General features: G+C 42.2%; 1 protein-coding gene across 1 annotated transcript in view; it reads left to right on the top strand.

Annotated features, from left to right (window-relative positions):
* Positions 1-21,768, top strand: part of CREB5 (cAMP responsive element binding protein 5) — a 287,271-nt gene that overhangs the window by 67,248 nt on the left and 198,255 nt on the right. The window contains exon 5 of the mRNA XM_054991606.1: positions 16,988-17,109. Within this exon, the coding sequence (XP_054847581.1) occupies positions 16,988-17,109 (122 nt within the window). The remainder of the gene's footprint in view (positions 1-16,987; positions 17,110-21,768) is intronic.

Below are 21,768 nucleotides of genomic sequence, written 5' to 3'. Positions count from 1 at the left end.
GGCAAGATCTCTCCTAATGGCTGGTATGGACGAACTATTCCACAAACTGAGCGATACAGTTTCTGGACATTTTGGGATTTGTAATTTTTTCAACGATATCAAGCACATCTCAAAAAATCTGGATTTTTTGGCAAGACCACCAACAATGTACAATGTTCCCACCAGCCCCTTCCAACACCTGAGGTCATTGTTCGATTTGTAATAAAATAATTTCAAAGGAGTTAAATACCATCTTGAATTCAATTTAAAGACTTGTAACTTAATATTTAATGCTTTAGAAGAATGAATATTTGAAGACCATATTGAATTCCATTGATTTTCATTTATTGTTATGCCGCAGTCCTTTTGCTATGCCTTCTGTTGTGTTGTCATTAGTGACCACTGTTTATTGTTTAGCAGTTTATAAAGAATAGTGATTTTCCCTTTGGTGCCAGAAGTATCATTTTAAACAGGGATTCAAACAGGGTAAGCTCTATATCCAATAATGTGGTCAGTCCTGTTTTTACAAACAAACAGTGTAGCTGGTGATACTGGAAGCAGCTTATTTTAAAGTTATATTTTGTTTCTAATTGTATTTTTAACCAAATCTGTCCTTTTTGACTGATGTCATTCAGTATAAAGACCCCTTTCCCCCTCCATTCCTTAAAGATTTTTGGATCCCTTCCAGGTGCAAACCAACTTTGTCCCAGGAGGGCTGACACCGGGGAGGTATTAGGTGCCAACATTTTCCTATATTTGTCCCATAAATTTAATGTTGTTAATAAAAGGGGATTGGATAGAACTTTCTGAGGTCTTTCTTTTGGTCTATCTCAAATTAATTCATGTAAATAATAAGGGAAAATATAGGTTTGTTCAATTTCAAGCCCTGTCTTTGTTTTGGGCCATATAACTCAATATGTTTTTTATTTGGGCTGCAACATAATAAGAGTTTAAATTGAGAAGCCGTACCCCTCCTAACTTGGAGGCAAGTTAACAGGAAAATTTATTCTTGGTTTTTTATTGGCCGAAACAAAATTACTAATTCTAGATTGCCAAATTTTTAGTTTACTTTGATGGACCAATACATGAAGACTTTGAAATAAAAATAAATTGTGGAAAACTGACAGATTTAATAAGATCTATTTTTTCCATTCATGTCAGATTTTTTCCCCAATCATTTAATGTGGTATTTATTTTTCTGCTAAGAGTCTTATAATTATAATCAAATAGGTCCTTTAGATCAATGCGGATATTTACTCCCAAGTGCCTCCAGGTATTTGTTCCCCACTTAAATTGAAAACTGTCTTTGATTGCTTTTTGGGTCATAAAATTAGGACCAAAACCCATATAGCTTAGAATTACTTTTAAATATAGTACCTCTAATTTGTTGAAGGCCTTCTCTGCATCTATAGCCAATAGGATTGATTCCAGACTGTTAAGATGGCAATGATGTATAATATTAAGTGAATTTGTTATGTTGTCTGTTAAAGACCTCCCCGGCATAAAGCCAGATTGATCTGGATAACAGTCATAAAAAGATTGAACGATCTCTTTTGAAGATATTAATGGTTTCCCTTGGGGGTTCTTGATCTTGTATATAAAAATTGATAAGTTCTGGGAGTGACGTCATCACGCAGCCCCCGTTTGGGCACTGATCGGGCCCATTGTGGGCCCCTGCGGAGCGCAGGAACGCTCCCACGCCCCACAGGGGCCCACAATGGGCCCAATCCGCGCCAAAACGGGCCCAATCTGGGCCCGTTTTGGCACGGATCGGGTCCGTTTTGGCGTGGATTGGGCCCATTTTGGACCCCTGTGGAGCGTGGGAGTGTTCCTGCGCTCCGCAGGGGCCCACAACGGGCCCAATCCGTGCCAAAATGGACCCGATCCGTGCTAAAACGGGCGCGCAGCACCGCAGGGGGGCGCGCATGGAAGGTGCACGCCCCCCCCCGCTGGCCAGGTAAGTGGGGGTGGGGTTGGGAGGGTGGGGGCGCGGGATCCCCCGCCCCCACCGGGGGTCTGGCAGCCCTAATCTGGAGACTGAATTTGTGATAACATCGACTTGGAAGCTAATAAAAAATCAATGTGTGTATATACAGTATGAACCAAAGAAAAATAGGTATAATCTCTGGCTCCTGGGTTATAAAATCACCAGACATCCTCTAGACCAAAGGAACCCAAGATCTCCTGTAATTTTGATGGTTTATCTCTTTTACCTTTAAAACAGGGGGGGGATCCTCTTGGTGTCTTGATGGTGAAATGGTACTTTTTTAGAAATCAAAATAGCTACCACTCTAGCCTTAGAGGAGCCATGAGCTTGTAATGAAATGTTAAACTAGTTAGAACTTAAGATACGCTTAACAACTTTTTTATAATGCGTTTCTTGTTAAAAAAACAAAACAAGGGTTTTCTTTGGTCAATTTATTAGAAATTCTCTTTACTTTAACTGGATTGTTAAGACCTCTGAAGTTCCATGTAATTGCCTTCAAGGAGTGCGTCATTATTTTTTATCACTATATATTTGGCTAAATTAAATATCTTGTGTACTAAGGATATCAACTATACCTTGAGTTTTTAAGTTAACCCTTCACAAACTAAAAAAGAAAAAGAGAGAGAGAAGAAAAAACAAAAACTTACAACTCCTATAGCCCTATACTAATTGAGCAACTATTTCGAAAGTTTTAAACACTGCTATAATGCCAAGAACAAAGTTACTAAAATATAGGCTCTTTATTGAGTTATATCTTACTCTTTATACAAAATAGAATAAAATAAAATAAAGGAACACCTAACATTCTATAAAGCAAATAAACTTCAAGCACCCTGTAAACTGGGTGGGTTTCTCAGGGCCCTTCAAACTACTGGGCATAGGGAGTCAGAACTCCACAACTCCCTAATCTAGAACCTCTTTCTTTGGAGGAAAAGTGTTTAAAACCGGAACTTCACATCCTTATTCTACCTCCTCCTATAGATCGTTTGTCTGTTAATGTTGTTTTATTCCTTTATAGCTAGTCTTTTTAACTTAGATTTATTTCAATATAATTGCTCTCTTTTTTACAAAGTAAATTATATATTACAATAAGCTACCAACTATTGTTAACCAAAATAGATCTATTTGCATTTTTTGCAAGAATTAACACAAAGTGCATTCCTGACTACTGGAATCATAATGCAGAAATACAGAAGTAACATGTATTTATGACTGTTAAATTCTGGGGTCTGGATCTTGTTTGCCTTCTGCTTTCCATCTTTTAATCACTGGAGCTCGAAACTGTTGCTTTGGCGCCTCTTTACTTGCCAATTGTTCTTCAGATGTCAAAGAGAGATTTAGTGCAGATAAAAGTTTTCCTGAGGCCAAATCACTGGCTTGATGAATAACTCCTTCATGAAGAACAGTTAGGGTTGATGTGGGGCTCCATCTGAAGCAAATGCCTGCACTTGAAAGTTTAGATGCAATTGGTTTAAGTAATCTTCATTTCTCTAGTGCTTCAGGAGACAGATCCAGTACTTTTCTTTCATTGCATAATAGAGCTCCCTTTTGCCGTGCTTCTTGCAAAATTCTATCCCTTGTTCTTGGATCCAAAAATTGTATCAAAATGACTCTGGGGTGATTAGAAAGGGCTGCAGCAGGCTTACCCAAATGAAAAGCTCTGATAATAACTGGGGCCACCCCCTCTTCTAGATTTAATACAGAAGCCAGCCATTTTGAAATAAAGATAGCAAGATCTGTATTACTTTCCACCTTTTCTTGGATTCCTCTCAGCTTTAAGTTTTTTTGGTGCCATTTATTCTCCAGCGCTTTCTTGCATAGTTTCTTCATTCATTTGTAGTGACTTGATATCTTCTTGCAATGTTATTCCCAGTTTGAGTGCAGTCTCTGCTGATTGAGTGGCCTCTTTTAGATTTTCTGTCAGTATTTTCATCTGAGAGTGAATTGGCTGCAGAAGCTCTGAAACTTTTTCAGTGAAAAAGTTCTGCAGATTGTTCTTCAGTTCTCCCAGATCCTTCTTGCCTACGGGAGCATTTTCCAGGTCAGCTGGAGTGTTAACGGTGGCCATTTTGGCTCCATCGATCTGCTGGGGCTCAGGATCTGCTGGCAGGTCTCCTGGCTTCAAAAACGTCTTCATGGACACTGATTCTCTTGCTGCCTGCTTCATTTTGCTCCCGTTTGTCTTCCCCATCATTGATAGATTGTTTTGCTTGTTTTAGAGCATTGATTTTTTCATTTGAGGAGGCAAGGGCTCAGGAGCTCTCAGCTCACACATCTGCTGCCATCAAGCGTTGCTCCACCCCCCCCCCCTCCAAATTAGCTTTTTGAAACTCATATAAGTGATGCTTTTTCTGTAGATTGTCCTGCTAGGAAACTAGATGACAAGAATATACCACTCTGAGCTTTCTGTTGTACAATCAATGCATTTTCAGACTATGTAGTTTTGTACTGGCTTGATTTGAAGAATGGAAACTTCCTCCTCTTTCTGGTTGAACAGTCTTATGCACCCACAGCTGTATAAACTCTATTTTGGTGCAGATGTATAGCTACACTCACTGTCCCCAATGCAGCCCTGCTAGAAACAAGGCCTCATTCTGTAAAATCATGGCTGTAAACAATAGGTAACAATAAAGTTCATTTGAGTTTGGTTTGAGCTGTGTTTATGTTTTGGATTAGCTGTGCGGTCCTGCCATATGTGAAATTAGTCCCTCCCCATTCTCGGCAACACTTGCATTTCTGATCTCTTTCGCTTCATGTGCTCTGTGGCACCACCAAAAAAAATCCAGCTGCCCAGGACACAGATTGTCTAATACACTTTGAGTAATGATGTGACAAGTTAGTAGAAATAAAAACTTTGTCAAAATAAAAAAGGAAAGGAAAGTGAGAGAGATTTGAACCCCTCTGTGGTGTGATAGGCAGCCTTTGTTCAGCACTCCTATTCCTCTGGTTTTGTTATCATTGCATGGAAGTAAAACATGGCTGATCTATAACTTCAGTGGAACTCTCCAGCTGAACAAGCCAAATTCCTGTTATTAAATGTACAGCAGACTAAACAGTTTTGTTAAATATCAGGCATCAAATTACACCAGTTGGATCTCAGCTTGTCACATATCTGCACTGCAGATTAATCACATTTGTTATGGTTTCATTTGAAAGGCTTTGAATTTGTTTTAAAAAAATTTTTAAAAAATCTGTTTTCTATAGCTGCTCTCTGCTGCTGGTGTCTTTTTTGGTCAGCCAATATGCTTAATTTTTCTTTTTCGTTTTTTTGGGGAAAAAACGTGTCCTGACAAATAATATTTTAAAATCCATCTTTTGTTTTAACAATTCCCGGTGCTTAATGGAAATAATACAGTACATTTCCTCCATACTGTGCTTTCCAAGGCTACTGTTAAGGTAGTCTATTCCATCTGCAGTTACGTTTTGGGAAACAAACTTCTGAAAGTCAAAGTCCATTTTGGAAAATGTTTCTGGTTGCGGCCTAGTTTGCTCATTTTACCTATTCTATCATATCCTTGGCAAGGTAAGCCTGTGAAAAGCTCTAAGAACTCTCCCCCAGTGTATACCAGCTAGGATTGTCAGCCTCAGGGTGGGTCCCACAGTTACCTTGGAACAACTGATCTCCAGACTACAGTTTCTCTGCTCTGCTCCAAAATCTTCAGAACTTTCTGAACCAGAAGATGGCAACTCTAACACCAGCAAGGCAGTGTTCTAATGCCCCTCTTGGAAATACTCTTCAGCGTTCTTTAACTTAGGCCAGTGTTGCCCATATACTTTGGACGGTTCAGTCAAATGTTTCCCTGTTGCTCTATCCATCTGTCCTGTTGAAGGGTTGCCAACTCCAAGTTGGGAAATTCCTGAAGATTTGGGGGTGGAGCCTGGGGAAGGTAGAGTTTGGGGAGTATTGTTATAATTTGATAATATAAGGTAATTTGAATTTTAGGTATTTATATTATGTAAATTTTAGTAACCTACAGTTTTAATGATTGCCTGGATATTTTAAGTTTATATTGTTGCCAAATATGCTTTTAGGACTAATTAATTTTATAAGTAAATTTTTAAAGGTGGTAACTTGTGGAAATATGTACCTTTAAAATATTTATTTTAAAATGGTGTGTGTCTCGCTGATGTGCAATCGTGTAATTTTTAATTGATTTTGAGAATGTGATGGCCTCTGGCTAATAAACTTTGTTGTTGTTGTTGTTGTTGTTGTTGTTGTTGTTGTTGTTGTTGTTGTTGTTGTTGTTGTTGGGGGGGGGGGGGAAGGGAATTCAACAGGGATGTGATGCCAGAGTCCATCTCCTGAAATTTCCATTTTCTCCTGGGTAATTGATCTCTGTGGTCTAGAGATTAGTTGTAATTCCAGAAGAACTCCAGGCTCCACCTGGAGGTTGGCAGCCCTTCTAGCTCTGACATCTGAGCAACTGAACCTAAGATAGCAAGAACGTGTAACAAAAAATCTGTTGTTTACATTAAAACACCTTTTTGAGGCCCCAAGTGAATTAAAACAACCGATATTGGCTTTGTGGAGTTGGCACCAGTATGGGAAAACTGGCCATGGTGGAAGGAGGCATATACTTTAGGGCTTCAGTGACTCTCACAGGCCATTATATGGAATTTAATTATCTGTCTACCAATTGTTTTGTTTCTCTTACTGGCACCTCTACAAAAGCTGGGGAATGATAAGAGACAGCACCTTTTTACGATGTATTAGAATTTGCTTATGCTTTCTTCTCATAGAATACCACAGGGAGGCATGTAGCAAGCTTTGACAATCACTGATTTGAACAATAGAAGGTATGATCAGGCTGTTTGTTCCTTAAATAATTGGGCAGAATACTGCCTACATATTTTACCTCACATTTTGGGCTCTATTAGAGACAGAGGCATACTTTTTAAAATTAATGGAAACTGGGAACCTGATAAAAATTGTGCGTTCAGAAAACTATGCAGGAGTGGGAAAGGCAACTTTTGTCTGCCCGATATTCAGATGATGAAACCAGTTAGGTTAAACAAAAACAAATGGGTGGCTGGCAGCTCTGGTTATAAAGTGTATATCCAGGGGTCATTCCGTAGAAAAAGAGCTGCAGGAACTTATTAGCATAACTCATTAGCATATGCCATGCCCCTTGACCAGGCCGAAATGGCTGGGATTCAGCTGCTGCCAGAGGGGGGAGTGTTCCCCCACCTGGCAGTGGCCTGATCAGGGCCGTTTTGGCCCCAAGCCAGGCTGAAAGGGGCCCAAAATGTCTCAAAATGGCCATTTTGGGCATGTTTTGGCCTGGACCAGGCCCAAAACAGCTCAGATCAGGTTGGTGCCGAGCAGGGGAGGGGTTCCCTACCAGGCACCGACCGAATCATGGCAGTTTTGGCCTTGACGCTGGCCGAAACGGGCCCCAAAAGGCCAAAAATGGCCATTTGGGGCAAGTTTGGTCTTGGATCAGGGCTGAAACAGCCTGGACCAAGTCAGTGCCATGCAGGGGAGCATTCCCCCACCTGGCACAACCCCATCCTGGCTGTTCCGGCCCCAATCCCAGTGGGAAAGGGGCCCAAAATAGCCAAAAATGGTCATTTAGGGGCCGGATCGAGACTGAAATGGTTGGAACTGGGTTGGTGCTGGGTGGGGGAGGCTACCTCCACCGGCACTGGCCCGATCAGGATGGTTTTCCCTGATCCAGGCCAAAATGGGCCCAAAACGGACCAAAAGGGCCATTTTGGGCCCGTTTTGGCCCGGATTGGGGCCTAAACATCTGGGACTGGGTCAGTGCCAGGCAGAGAAGGCTTCCCCCACATGGCTCTGACCTGATCCAGATAGTTTTGGCCCCAAGCCTGGCCAAAACTGGCAGAAAATGGCCATTTTGGGCCCGTTTGGGCTGGAATTGGGGCCAAAACGGCCTGGACCAGGTCAGTGCCAGGCAGCAGAGGCATCCCCCTCCAGGCACCAACCTGATATGGATGGTTTTGGCCCTGATCCATGCTGAAACGGGCCGGAAATGGTCATTTGGGGCCCGTTCTGGCCCGGATCAGGGCCTAAACGGCCAGGACAGGGTCAGTGCTGGGTGGGGGAAGCTTCCTCCACAAGGTGCCGATCTGATCCAGATGGTTTCAGCCCCAATCCTGGCTGAAACAGGCCTAAAATGGCCATTTTTGGCCCATTTTGTCCTGGATCAGGGCCTAAACGGCTGGGACCAGGTTGGTGCCAGGTGGGGGAGGCATTCCCTTCCCGGCACCAACCCTATTCGGATGGTTTGGGCCCTGATCTAAGCTGAAACAGGCTCAAAATTGCCCAAAACAACCATTTTGCCCCGTTTCAGCCCTGATTGGGGCCTAAATAGCTTGGACCAGGTTGGTGCTGGGTGGGGGAAGCTTCCCCCACCCCGCACCAACCCAATCTGGATGGTTTCGGCCCTGATCTGGCCATTTCAGCCACGATCCAGGACGAAATGGGCCAAACATGCCTGAAAATGGCCATTTTGGGCCTGTTTCAGCCTGGATTGGGGCCTAAACGGCCTGGATCGGGTTGGTACCAGGCGGGGGAGCATTTCCCCACCCGGTACTGACCCAATCCAGGTTGTTTCAGCCCCGATCTGGGCTGTTATGGCCCCAATCGAGGCCTAAACGGTCCAAATTTTTTCAAGTCAGGTGGGCGGGGCCACCTGACTGTTGGCGGAACCACTGGAACGGTGTTCCTGTGTGTTCCCGCTCTGTATGAGCCCTGGGTATATCTATGTATAATATGTGGTGTTTCCCTTCAAAATACAAGTGGTAAATTGGAATTAAAAAGAATATGCCCCTACTTGGGCACTGTTCATTCGTAATTTTTTTTTAAAAATTCTTTATCTGGGCAATCTAAATACAAATTGCAAAATATATTATAAGGGGTTGCTATTACAACAGTTCTGGTGTATTTAATTAATACTTTCCTCCACTTTCTGAAGTGGAAGAAAAAGGGGGTCACTGAATAGGTCTGTTCTATAGGATTAAAGTGATTACTATTTTCTTCTATAGGTTGAGTTTTATTTAACTTGATAGTTCTCAATACCAATTTAAACAGATAAAATGAATAAGTTTTTTGGATTAGTATCAATCTAGAAATTAAACTGCATGATGTAATGAGCAAACCAAAGCCATGACACTTGGATTTATGGTTCGTGTTGGTTTGTCCACTAATAGCCATTTATTTTCCAGTGAACAGAGCAAGAGTCGGCTTTTTAAATTGTAGCAGAGAGCTGTGACGGCCAATTTGCTGGCTGGCTGGTAGCATGGAAGGAGGTAATAGGCAGATTTTGTTTCTGTTGCTGCCTTCTTCCCCTGCCCTGCTCGCATCTGGGTGCAGTGTTAGCTGTACTGTCGGGGCTTGGTTTCTCCAAGCCAGTTGTGGCACAAGACACACTTTTTACCTCCTTCCATGGTAGATGTCAGGATCCAGTTGAGCTCCAGTGGTGCTGCTAGAGCCACTGGCTCTCCTCGCAACCAAGAGTAGCATGGGAGAAGTCAGTGTGCCTCCCAGTCATTCTTGCCACTGTGTTGCAGTATGTTATCACACCTGCAGGGAGAGCATTCCTTTTAAAATGGATACTTGTCTTCTGTATGGGGCCAGTTTGGATCAGGCATCTGATGAAGAGAACTTGATTCTCGAAAGCTTATGCTACAATAAAATTGGTTAGTCTTAAAGGTGCTACTGGACTCTTTTGGACTTGTAAACTAAGACTCTCTTTGTCTATTTCAAAGCAATGGTTTAACCACTGAATCACAGGGATGTATTGAAATGGCTGCTCTCTTCCACAGCCCATCTCTTACAAGCTAACAACTGTCTAACAAAAAAGGCCAGAAGGTTATATATTCTAGATATAAAGTGAAAACCATGTGCCCCAGCCGATAATCACTCAATGTTGTCTTTTAAGATTTTTGTTTAAAACCAATCTAATCAATTTTGAAATAATCAAATATGCAGAGATCACAAAGGTACAAAATACACTTACACTGGAGTAACTCTGCTTAGGATTGCACTAAGAGAGTCTCTAGTTAGTAGAAAGGCAGACAAGGAACTTGAGATGATGATTTTATTTCATTTTATTTATAGTCTGGCTTTCTCACTGATATCCAAGGTGGATTACACACTGCGAGTGAATACAGTACAAAGAATAGGTAGGACATTAACTGAGCAAAATACAATATGATAAACAGGACTTTCAGTGAAAACTGATAGAATAGTATGGTAGCAGAAAACTAGCATAAGGCTAGAAAACCTAGTGGCTGCAGTGGTTCCAAGTGCTTTGCCCAGCTTTGGCTGGTGTGTCAGCTGTGCCCATTCCTGGCTCAGTCAGATCCAGCCACAGTGACCCATGCCTTAGTTCCATCTAGACTGAACTATTGCAATGAACTCTACTTAGGGCTACCCTGGAAGAGTGTTTGGAAGCTACAGCTAGTATAAAATGCTGCAGCTAGATTTCTGGTTGGGGCCAGCTATCGGGAGCATGTGTCCCTAACATTATAGCAATTACACAGGCTACCGATCTGCTCCTGAGCACAATTCAAGGTGACAATTTTGGTTTTAAAGCCTACATGGCTTGGAACTGAGGAATCTGAAGGACCATCTTCTCCCATATGTTCCTGCCCAGGAATTAAGATCACAAGCAGAGACCTCCCTGACTGTCCCACCTGCTAAAGAAGCTTACCCGGTGGTTACAAGTAGACATGGGCACGATCGGAATTACGGACTGAAAATTGCCCCGATTTTGGCGTTTGCATCATCGGGACCGGGCTGATCGGTTCCGTCCACGGCTCCCGGTTCAGCGCTCGGGTGGGGTGCTCTATCGGGTCTCGATCAGATCGATCGGTTTATGTTCGGGATTGCAGTCTGCAGACAGTCTGACGCCAGCCATCTGTTCCCGAGGGAACGGAGCCCCGTGGAAATGGAGCCTGGGGAATGCCGGAGCTGTTTGCCCTCCTTCTGTCGCCCTGGAAACGCGAATGGAAGCCCAGCTTTCCTTGATCAGCAGGGCTTCCTTCCAACCATGGAGCAGCCAGAAAAGCACGTGCCCGTCTCGTCCATTTGGGAGAAGAGAGGGGAGGGCGGGGGAAGGGGGTGTTCTTCTGTAGCCATGGGCACTCGAATCTCATCCCTGCAAAGCCTGAGAGGCAGCTCTTACGGCCAAACACAGCCCTCCTGTGTAGCAGACCCAGGCTTTATAAATAGCCATGTGCTGTGCAACAAAGTTTCACTTTCCACTCGCAGGTGGAGTGGGACAGAGGCGAGCTCTCGCTTGCCACTTTTGGAGAGAGAACACGCAAGAGAGAGAGAGAGAGGGAGCTTTAGCTTTGGGCTTCAGCGGATAGGGAATTAGGGAATAGGGAGCTCTCTCCTCTGGTTCCCCCCCCCATGACAGTACCGGCACACTCCCGTGGGGACAGACCCCCCTGCCCCCTGAGGGGAGGTGGCTCGCTGCCGCCTCCACGGGCCTGCTGGGCCCGGCGGCCACCATCCTCCGCACCCACCATTCCTTTAGCGCTAGAAACCGCGGGGCGCCTTCCTGCGTCGGCCTTCCTGATTCCCGATTCCCAATTCTGTATCGGAAACGGGACTTGATCGGTGAGGTTCAGGTACCTGGGTTCGGCGCCGTCGCGGAATCACAATCAGCTAAATCGGGATTATTTTTTGGATCGTGCCCATGTCTAGTTACAAGAGAGGGCCCTTCTCAGTGGCAGTCCCACAATTATGGAACAGCATTCCCAGGTGGTGTGCCTAGCCCCATCAATGTCGATCTTCAGGAGGCTCCCAAACACTGTTTTTAATTAACTGTTTTTATTGGTTTACTGTGGCAAACTGTTCTTTTAAACTTTGTTTTTATTTATTTTATAATTGTTGTTTTATTTGTATTGTAAGCCTCTTTGAGTTCCTGCAAGGTAGAAAGGTGACCAATAGATGTTTTAAATAAACAAATAATAAATAAATTTATTTATTCTCCACCCTCCTCAAGAATGGGCTTAGGGCAGCTCACAGCATGCATACAGTACAATAAGTTAATTATCAAAACTATAAAATCAGAAGTAATTTAAAACAGTTCAGGTTCTGTCTATGGCCGAATCCACACATCTCAAGTTTTCCACTCCCCCCCGCCCATTATTCACTTCTCAGAGGGCTGTTCACATACTCTTACCTCAATCCCGCCATTCTCTCGCGTCTTTCACGTTGCGCCTCAGACGAATTTGTCATGCACTCAAACGCTTCTCTTGCACAGTTCTCACCGTGGATGTGGACAAATAGAAGCGTTTCACAAGGAGACCGCCCTCTTCAAACCACCCCACTTTCGTGTTTGCAGCCTTTCCGGAACACCATCCCTCTTTGCCGTGCAATTATCAAGCTTTTCTATTCTCTCCACAGCGTGCCTGCCTGCCTGCCCTTTTCCTTTTTTTTTTTTAAAGGGGACATTCCCAGCATTGTTGCACAATCCTGCTCCAAAATCCCTGCAGACATCAAGGGGTGGTGTCATTTCCATTTCTGTGTCATTTTCAGGATGTCAAACAGTCGGAAATATCAGTGGGTGTTAAAATTTTTTTTTTTTCTGTTGAAATTACCGTTATAGTGAAAATCCGTCATTCTAACATTACATTCAAGCATCAAATAATTAGTCTGCCCGTTTGGAGAGTTTGGATCACCCCCACCTTAAATATCAGTTTAAATTAGTCCGCCAGAATAATGGTCCAATGGATTTAAAAGAAGAAGACATAGAATAACATTAACCAATCACAGGCATCTTAGGGGTGTGGCCTCGCCATAGCAATTTAGCAAAAAAACGCTATAGCAGAAATCTGATGAAAAAATGAAAAAAAATGAACGTGATGTTGTCATCGGCGACGTCGGATCTAAACCCGCCCCGTATTGCGCGATTCTACCAGGGATGTGGATGAAGTATAGCGCGAGGCAGTGGCAGTAAGAGAAGGCATGTGAACACAGACTGGGACATTGCGGGATAGAATCCAGCGTGATTGATGCACATGAAAAGCGGAAGATAGGGAAGTGTGGATTCAGCCTATGTATAGGCCACTTAAATAAACAATCAACAGCTGCATATGAGCCATAGCATGTGGGCATACACATGGCCGAGGGCAGTCACAGAAAAGGTGGTGGTCTTAGGTGGAAGGGTGAAAGGACACTTGCTGGTCCTCAGCCAAAGGCCCTGTGGAATTATAACAAGTCCCGCAAACCCAAGTCTCCAGAGGGAGAGCATTCCACCAGGCCGGGGCCAGGGCAGAAAAGGCCCTGGCCCTGTTCAAGGCCAGACAGATGTCCTTTGGGCCAGGGACCACTAGGAGCTGTTTGTCTGCAGAGTGCAACGCCCTGCAGGGAACATAATGGGAGAGGCAGTCCCGCAGGTATGCTGTCCCCAGACCGTGAAGAGCTTTAAATAATAAGTTTATTCCTGGGGAAACCAGTGTATATCAAAATGGCCAGCTCCAGATTAGTGTGTCATATTCAATTCAACACTATTCATTCCCAGTTCTGGAAACTGAGCATTGTACCAACTACGTACAGAGCTCTCACAACAATTACAAATACTCCAGTAGTCCCTCATTTAATAAAGACAGTTCCTGTTTTCTGGCACATGTCCCTGGTAAAACACTGCCCCATTTTGCCTTTTGGCAAAATGCTGGCATACCTTTTAAAATGTTATTAATGTGCACATACCTGCGTTATATTTCTTTAGGACCCAGACCTTTCCCTCATGTCTCTGGAAGGTGAGTTTCTGAACAGGGAAAGAAATGAATTTTAACTTTATTACTCATGGATGCCATAGACATAATGTACCAGTGTCCTGCTTCCTTTCCATGTATTCCCCCAACTGCTTATCCATGTGGCTGAAAGTGTTTTGGGAGGGATTCTTTAATAACTATAGCCAAACTAAAAAAGAAAAATGTATTTATTTACTTACTTCATTTATGCCCTGCCTATCTTCCCAATGGGGACTCAAGCAGCTTAAGTTGTTTTCCTTTCTTCCCCACAACAACTCTGTGACATAGGTTAGGCTGAGAATATATGACTGGCCCTAGGTCACACAGTGAGCTCCTATGGCAGTGTAGTGTTTCAAACCTGGGCTTCCCTGATTCCAGAATTATGTGGATGGTGCTGGGGGAACAGCTGCAGAGGAGGAATCAGTAAAAATTGGAGGATTTCTTCTTGCATGTCTTCCCATACATGAGGTTCCCTGGATCCAAACCGCTGAGACTATGTTCTTGTCTAGACACCTGCTGCTTGGTTTTCTGCAGTAGAATGGGAAAGGGCCTAATCATCAGTTAAGTGGGAAACATTACCAATAGGCAATTCAGATTTGGAATTATTCAGAATTCATTGAATAATTCTACATATGTCAGAATCTGAATTTTATAATTCCAGATACTTGCAGAAATTTTGGATATTTGAAACTCCATTGGCTTCTGTAGAAAGCAAACTGGGCTGCCTGGGAAATGAAAAGTGAAACATATTCCCCATACAGCCTAGCACCACGTTGTGTGATGAGGGAGTGTCCCAATTGTGTTGCCATGGTTTTGCCAAGGGAACAGGGTTTGGGGTAAGAGCAAAACCTCTGACTGATGTCTGTCTGCACTTACGGGATTCTAAGGCAGGCACAGACAACAGAAGGCACTTTCACACTGGCCTTTTCCATCTAAAGGGCGTGCACAGCTGCTTTGCTGTTGCCTAGCCATTTGCTGTTGATTAATGCTCTACATGTTGAAACAGTTCTCCCTGTGTCCCTTTCCAAGTATCTCATTCTATGCCTGAGTTCTGCTCTACACTTTAGTGTATATATTTACATAGTATTTCAGAACAGGATTTAGAATTAGTAGGTTCATAGAGTAAGTAAATTTTAGATTAATAGGACATTTTTGTATTTCATTTAGGCCCCTTTTGGGATGTATTAACCATAAAGATAGCTGTTGCTGTGCAGTTGCCATATCTGCTCATGCTCATATTTGGAGTTGGCACAGAGATTGGGAAAGGGTCAGAGGCCTGAGCTATCTATACCTTTTAAAAAGAAGTTTGCCTTAGGAATTTGCATTTCAAAAACTTCCTTTTGATTTCATTTCAGTATTTCAGCAACGGAATGATTACCACCATCATCCCAAAATTTAAGGGTTATTGCTAACCTTTTGAGAATATATTTCAAGTAATTTTTTTGGGTTCAGAAATATCAGGTATTAGTAGACCTGGCCTCCATATGGAGGAAGCTAAGACTACTGCCATTGTTTTCAATGGATGATAGGTAGGGTTGCCATCTCGAAGTTGGGGAAATCTAAAGATTGGGGGGGGGGGTGAAACCTGGAGATGGCAGGGTTTGGGGAGGGAAAGGACCTCAGCATGGTATAATTCCATAGAGTCCACCCTTCCAAAGCAGCTATTTTCTCCAGGTGAACTGATTTCTGTGGCCTGGAGATCAGTTGTAATTCTGGGAGATCTCCAGCCACCACCTGGAGGCTGGCAACCCTAATGATAGGCCTGGCATCTGGACTTTGATGCTAGGTTTACCCTGAAGCAAACATAACCAGAAAAACATCCCAAAACTTCAGGAATGCCTTTTGCCATTTTGGATATCCCTGAGTCTAAATGAAATAGCAAGTTTTAGGTATAATTTTGTCTCAGAAATATCCAAATGCACACCCTTTGTTTCCTTTATTCTTAGTGGGAAATGGCTTTTTCCTTTTTTATTTTAAAGGAATTCCACATTTTTAAATTCCAAGTTCTGAATCTGAAGAGGCACAATTGTGAATCTGAATTTCAAATCCAAATTTTGTACTGGGGTATATCCCTATAAAAAATGACTGCTCAGCTCAAATCTAAGGTCTTGTAAATAAAGCGCAAAACTGGAAGAGAAGATGAGCTTCATTTAACTTTGCTTTGATCTGGCAAACTCACCACACAGACATTTTGACTATTTCCATTGCTTGGGGATCCATGTTGACCAGAATGGAGCAAAGTAACTTTCCCTTCGAGTGTATGCCACCCAAAATGGGAGAGGTGGCAGATCTCAATATTCTTCTTAGCTCTATTCCCTTGGAAATCTTATCAAGCTTGACTTCTTGCTCAGGCAATGGTTTGAAAGTAAAGGGTGTAGCATCAGTTTCTGAAGCTAGTCAGGGTTGGACTTCATTAGTATTTCAAGTGAGAAGCCATCTAGAAAATCAGTGTATGTTGCTTCAAGCTTTTCGGAGGACAAGCAATAAACATAGGTGCATGCGGGCTGTGTATTCATTTATATGCCACTTTTCACCTCAATTGGGACCAAAAGTCTCCGTTTTTATTTTTTAAGTATGGTTTGTGCTTAGATCAAATGTAGGATTTCAAAACTGCCATGTAGGTTTAGGCATGCCAGATTAGTCAATATAACAGTGAATGAATGCCTGGTACTGTCACAGCACTGGATACTGGGCATTCTTCCTTCTCCTTGCCAATCAGAGGCCATTGTGTCATCTTAAGGAGACCTCTGTCAGTTTCATTTGATCTGGTTTTGTTGTTCTGGGACATGAACTGTATTTTTCAGTGAGGGCTCAGAGATGAGAGAAGCTATGATCAATGGTGTGTACAGTAAAAAAAAAAGAATTATTATTCTCCCAGTAAAAAGTACTGCTTCTCTCCCAGAAACTTCACGATTGCCTTGGGCACTAAATATCTAAATAAGCCAGTACAACGGTCATAACCATTTCATATCTTGTGTTGCTATTTCCCTGGTCCTTTTGTGTTTTCTCTATAAAGCAGAAGTGTGGGGTGGAGGTAGGGAAGGGATACATAAAATATAAGATGAAAATTTTGAATACTTCAGTTTTATCTTTAAAAAAAAACTTCACAAAACTATATAAGAGTTACATCCAATAAATAATATGTTGTTCCTAATAATCTAATTATTACTTCCCTACATTGATATTGCATCTGTTATAATATGTTACATGTTGTAATATATTCTGTGACAATGCCTCATTCTTAACTGCCAAATATCCACTGCAGTTCCTTTTGATATTTCTCCTCAGACCAAACTCCGACACCAACCCGATTCCTGAAGAACTGTGAGGAAGTGGGCCTCTTCAACGATATAGACTGCTCCTTAGAGCATGAGTTTAGAAAGGCACAAGAAGAAGAGACCAATAAAAGGGTATGCCCCTTTGTAGACTAGAAACCCTTTTTCCCTCCTATGTGCTGCGAGAATGTTGTGTGAAAGCCAAAAGAGCTCTGTTACCTGAATGAGGGAAAAAACTTTTAGATTGGAAACTAGGTGGCACTGTAGATTGAGACATGATAAAATTGAATACGAAACCAGATTTAAAACTAATGAAAGATCATTCGTCAGCTTTTTAAAGGGGAAACTGGATAAAGATTACCAAACCTATACTTACACAAACCACCTTGCAGCTGAACAGCAGGATTTGAGTCCAGTGACACCTTAGAGAACAACAAGATATGCAGTGTATGAGCTTTTGAGAGTCTCATCTCCCTTCTTCAGATACAAGAAGGCAGCTCTGGCTCTTGAAAGCTCATACCCTGAAAATCACATTGGTGCCACTGGACTCACATCCTGCTGTTCTACTGCAGACAACATGGCTACCCACCTAAAACCACCTTGCAGCTGTATACTATGCCCTTCTAACACTTCTGCTAAAGTGTGGTCAAAAATAAGTTATTTAATATAGAACAATATAAATTAATAATAATATTTGATTTATATGCCACCCTTCAGGACAACTTAACACCCACACTGAGCAGTTTACAAAGTATATTATTATTATCCCCACAACCATCACCCTGTGAGGTGGATGGGGCTGAGAGAGCTCTGGAAGAGCTGTGACTGACCCAAGGTCACCCAGCTGGATTCAAGTGGAGGAGTGGGGAATCAAACTCGGTTCTCCAGACTACAGCCCCACTGCTCTTAACCTCTACACCAAACAGTAGAAAACTCTTGTATTTATATATATATATATATATATATATATATATAGTATAGTTGCCACTAGTGTTTGAAAAGGGGGATTGTATGTTAAAACTGTCATCTTTTTACAGTTCTAATTTGCTGCTGTTGTCTGTGGTTGTACCAGTGGCAGCTGAGGGGGACCACATCAGTTCTGTGCTAACACTCTGTGTGGGTATAGTGTTTCTGTGGATTGGATGTATGTGGAACAGATTAAGCAAGAGGAGAGTAAATGAGTCCTTGTTAGCATCCACCACAATGATCTTAGGTTGAAAGCCAATTAAAGTTGGGACCTTTGCTATCTCATTCTTCCCCTCTCTTTGCATATTTGGGCCACAGTCCAGTCAAGGGTTTTGATCTATAGCTTTGAGTTGTTGATTTTTCATTGCTACTTCCAAACTTACAGTGAATTTTTATATTGGTTTGTTTTGTGGTGAGGGGTGCTTCTGTGAAATAAAAAAAAAGAAACCGAGAACTTCTTCAAGTGTGGAACTCTAGTCTCAGGAATGTTCTCATATATACTACTTGGCATATGGAAATCATAGAATTATGCTCTTTACTTAAGCAAGGTCTGAGAGACAGATGGATTTCAGCAAGATGGATGAGATATATGTGTAAACCTCTTTAAGAGACAGTTTTGAGTTATACTATGAAGTCTTACTTAGGAAAACAGGCATGGTTGTTTTACATTTGATGCACAGGAGAGTCTTCACACATAGCACCAATGCTGGAATTTCACGCAAGGTATAATTCCTAATCCAAGATAACACTTTCCTGTCAGTAGCTATGTGACTCCTCTGAGTGCAGTTTGTCAGTATGGTGAGTGGTGGTGACTGCTGGTGTATCTGTCACATGCAACAGTAAGCCTTGATTGGCAATGGTTCCATCCTGTGCATAGAGATGGTGAAACAGTCTCTAGGTCATTCATCATATGACAAACTACACATAGTAGTAGAAGGATGTAGCTCTGCTTAGAATTGCACTGTTGCTATTATTCCTGTGAGTTTTTAAAAAAGAACTTTTATCAATTATTCATTTTAATCCTATGCAGAGTTACTCTAGTCTAAGGCAACTAAAATCAGTAGGCTTAAACTGGGGTAACGCTGTACAGGTTTACATGGATTGAGCTCTAGGAGTATACATAACATTTTGCACAATAACATGTGGCTGCCTGCCAGAAGGATATGACCATTTAAATTTCAACAGGAGGAAATAACAGAGGAGAGGAGAGGAAAGAGGAGAGGAAAAGGGCAGGCATGGATGACAGAGAGAGGGTGAAATGGCAGAGGCAGTTCACACTAGAAGCCAGGATTTATAGAAGGAAAATAGATCATGTAGCTATTAAATTGGTACACTTGAATAGAATGGTTTCTGGTGTCTCAGTCCCAGGTTCTAGCATCCTGACTGCAGAATCTATTGAGAAAATGAAAACAACAGCAAATTACATTTGGTAACAGGATATGGGAGAATGCAAACTTCCTGACGCCCAAGTCAAGGAGTCATCCCTTTGTGACAGTAGCCTGTAATTGGTGGCTCTGCCTTAGACAGAGAGTGTCACTCAGACACTGCAATCCAAAGCAGCAAGGTAGACAGTGTTGGCAGATCAGGTTTTCATCAAAGCTGCAAGCAGCAGGTTTTAGGTTTACACTGGTCCTGAGCATAAAGTATCCGAAGCATTTGTCATAGGTTATATTTGCAACCACATGACCTTTCCTGCTGCCGGAGAAGAACTGCTGGGAAATTGGCTGTGGAGCAATGAATGCAAGTCTGCAAGAACAAAGTCAAAGCTGGGACTATCAATATTCCTTTTCTACCCAATATCTGGATCAGCTGTATTAAAAGGTCTGCTTCGCCTGAATTCGGTGCAGGATTGAAAAAGGTACAAGTGGCATCCAACTTGGGATAGTATAAAGTAGTAGGTATATCTTTACTATAATGGTAATGTAGGTATATCTTTACTATAATGGAAGGTGTGAGTTCAGAGTATCTTTTGAAATCTTTTACACAGTTGTATCAAATATAGCAAGGTTTACAGATACTAGTTGTGATGAACTGTGCAATCTACTACTCCAGTCCAAGGAATCCAACTGCCATTTGTTACCATGGCTAGACTCTCTTTAGGGGGTCATTGCAGAACAGTCTAATAATCCTTGTGGCTTTAAATCTTGTGTTTTGGGGGGGAATGGATATGAAGAAGTAGAAGAAGAAGAGGAGGAGGATGTCCTATAAATGACCTGTCTGCTAGGACACCAGTTTTAGAACCTGTTTTACCTCATGGTTCCTAAGAGGCAGAGTGAAGGAAGAAGGGAAAGGCCAACTGTTTCCACATGTGGTTCACTGAACCAGTATTTTGAAAGTTCTGAACTGTAATGTCCAAAACTTTTTAAGCTATCCCTGATCCCATGCAAGAGGACATTTCTTAGTCAAGGGCGCAGGGCTCTTACATTTTAGCTGGGTAGGTGGGAATCAGAGCAGTGAATCTGCATCACTGAGGTCGTTGTTGCACTGGGTACTCCACCAAGTTTTGATATGATAGTGTAACTAGTGTCCCCTTCACCCACAAATGGGTTATTTATTACCAAAATGCCAAATGCACACTGTCAGAAAAGATATCCTCAAAGATACCAGCATTTGTTCACATGGACTTTGCTACTTAGTCTGTTCATGTTCGTTTCCAGTCTCTTGGCTGGTCTAGCAGAGAGTGGCACAATCCTTATATTTATTTACTTATTTTGGAAATTTATTTTTAAATGCCACCTGTACAGAGTCCTGCTTATGGGTGTTGGTGAGATGTGGAAAACACTCTTTCTGGAAGTACCCTTGTCAAGAAGTGCTGAAGTGAGCCAGCCGATATGTATAAAGAATTCCATTTTCATCTTCCAGCTTTCAGAAGATGGTGAATCATGCAGCTGAAAGTGAAAAGGGGATGCATCAGAGGTGGTACTTCTCTCTTGTGGTTTTGAACATAATTTACTGTTACGAAAGGAACAAACAGAATTTTTAGAGGTTTTCATATGTGGCTGAGATGGACTGGCAGAACAAGCCTAAGCAGAGTTTCAGGTTTTAAGAGCTGCTGTAGCATAGTGGTTGTGTGATAGGGTTGTGAATCAGCACTCTGCTGGTTCAGATCTCACTACTGTCATGAGCTCAGCAGGTGGCCTTGGGTGAGCTACTCCTTTCAGCTCTAGCTCCCCGGCTGTACTGTGGGGATAATAATAACACTGACTTTGTTCATCATGCTGAGTGGGCACTAATCTGTCCAGAAGAGTGGTATATCAGCCTAGTCATTATCATCATCATTATTACGTTCAATTTTCTTCTAAGCTCATTGACTTCAATGGACTTAGAAGAGTATAACTCTGTGTAAGATTGCAGCATAAACACTCTTTTAATTGTGCACCTTACTGCTAGATAGATATTGATACAATAGATAGTTTTTGGTATGGGGAAATTTGGGGGGAGGTGTTGCTGCTGAAATAATGAGATTTATGAAAGGATTTTTTTTAAAAAAATGAATAGTAGTCTTTATAGTCTGGCTAAGTGATATGTGAGAAGCATAAATTGACAGTTATTTTAAGAGTCTAACAGAAAGGTATACCTGAATCTTCCTACTGTCAACACTTTATTTTCACTAGATTAAACTTCTTCCTTGTTAATACAATGACTAAAACTGCAATTCATTCCACTCCATACTATGAATGCATTTGGAATTTGACTTTATGGATCTATAAGCCTCTTATGAATAAGAAGGGATACTAACTACAAAAAGTTTATACAGAACTAGTCTATAAAGACAACAACTCAACAATGAAGGAGAGAGGTTTGGCTGGCTGGTGCTGTGGTATGAAG

The sequence above is a fragment of the Eublepharis macularius genome, chromosome 11, assembly GCF_028583425.1.
Source record: "Eublepharis macularius isolate TG4126 chromosome 11, MPM_Emac_v1.0, whole genome shotgun sequence".
Classification (NCBI taxonomy): Eukaryota; Metazoa; Chordata; class Lepidosauria; order Squamata; family Eublepharidae; genus Eublepharis; species Eublepharis macularius.
Note: the sequence above shows the minus strand (reverse complement) of the source record. Positions and strands in the feature narration are given on the sequence as shown.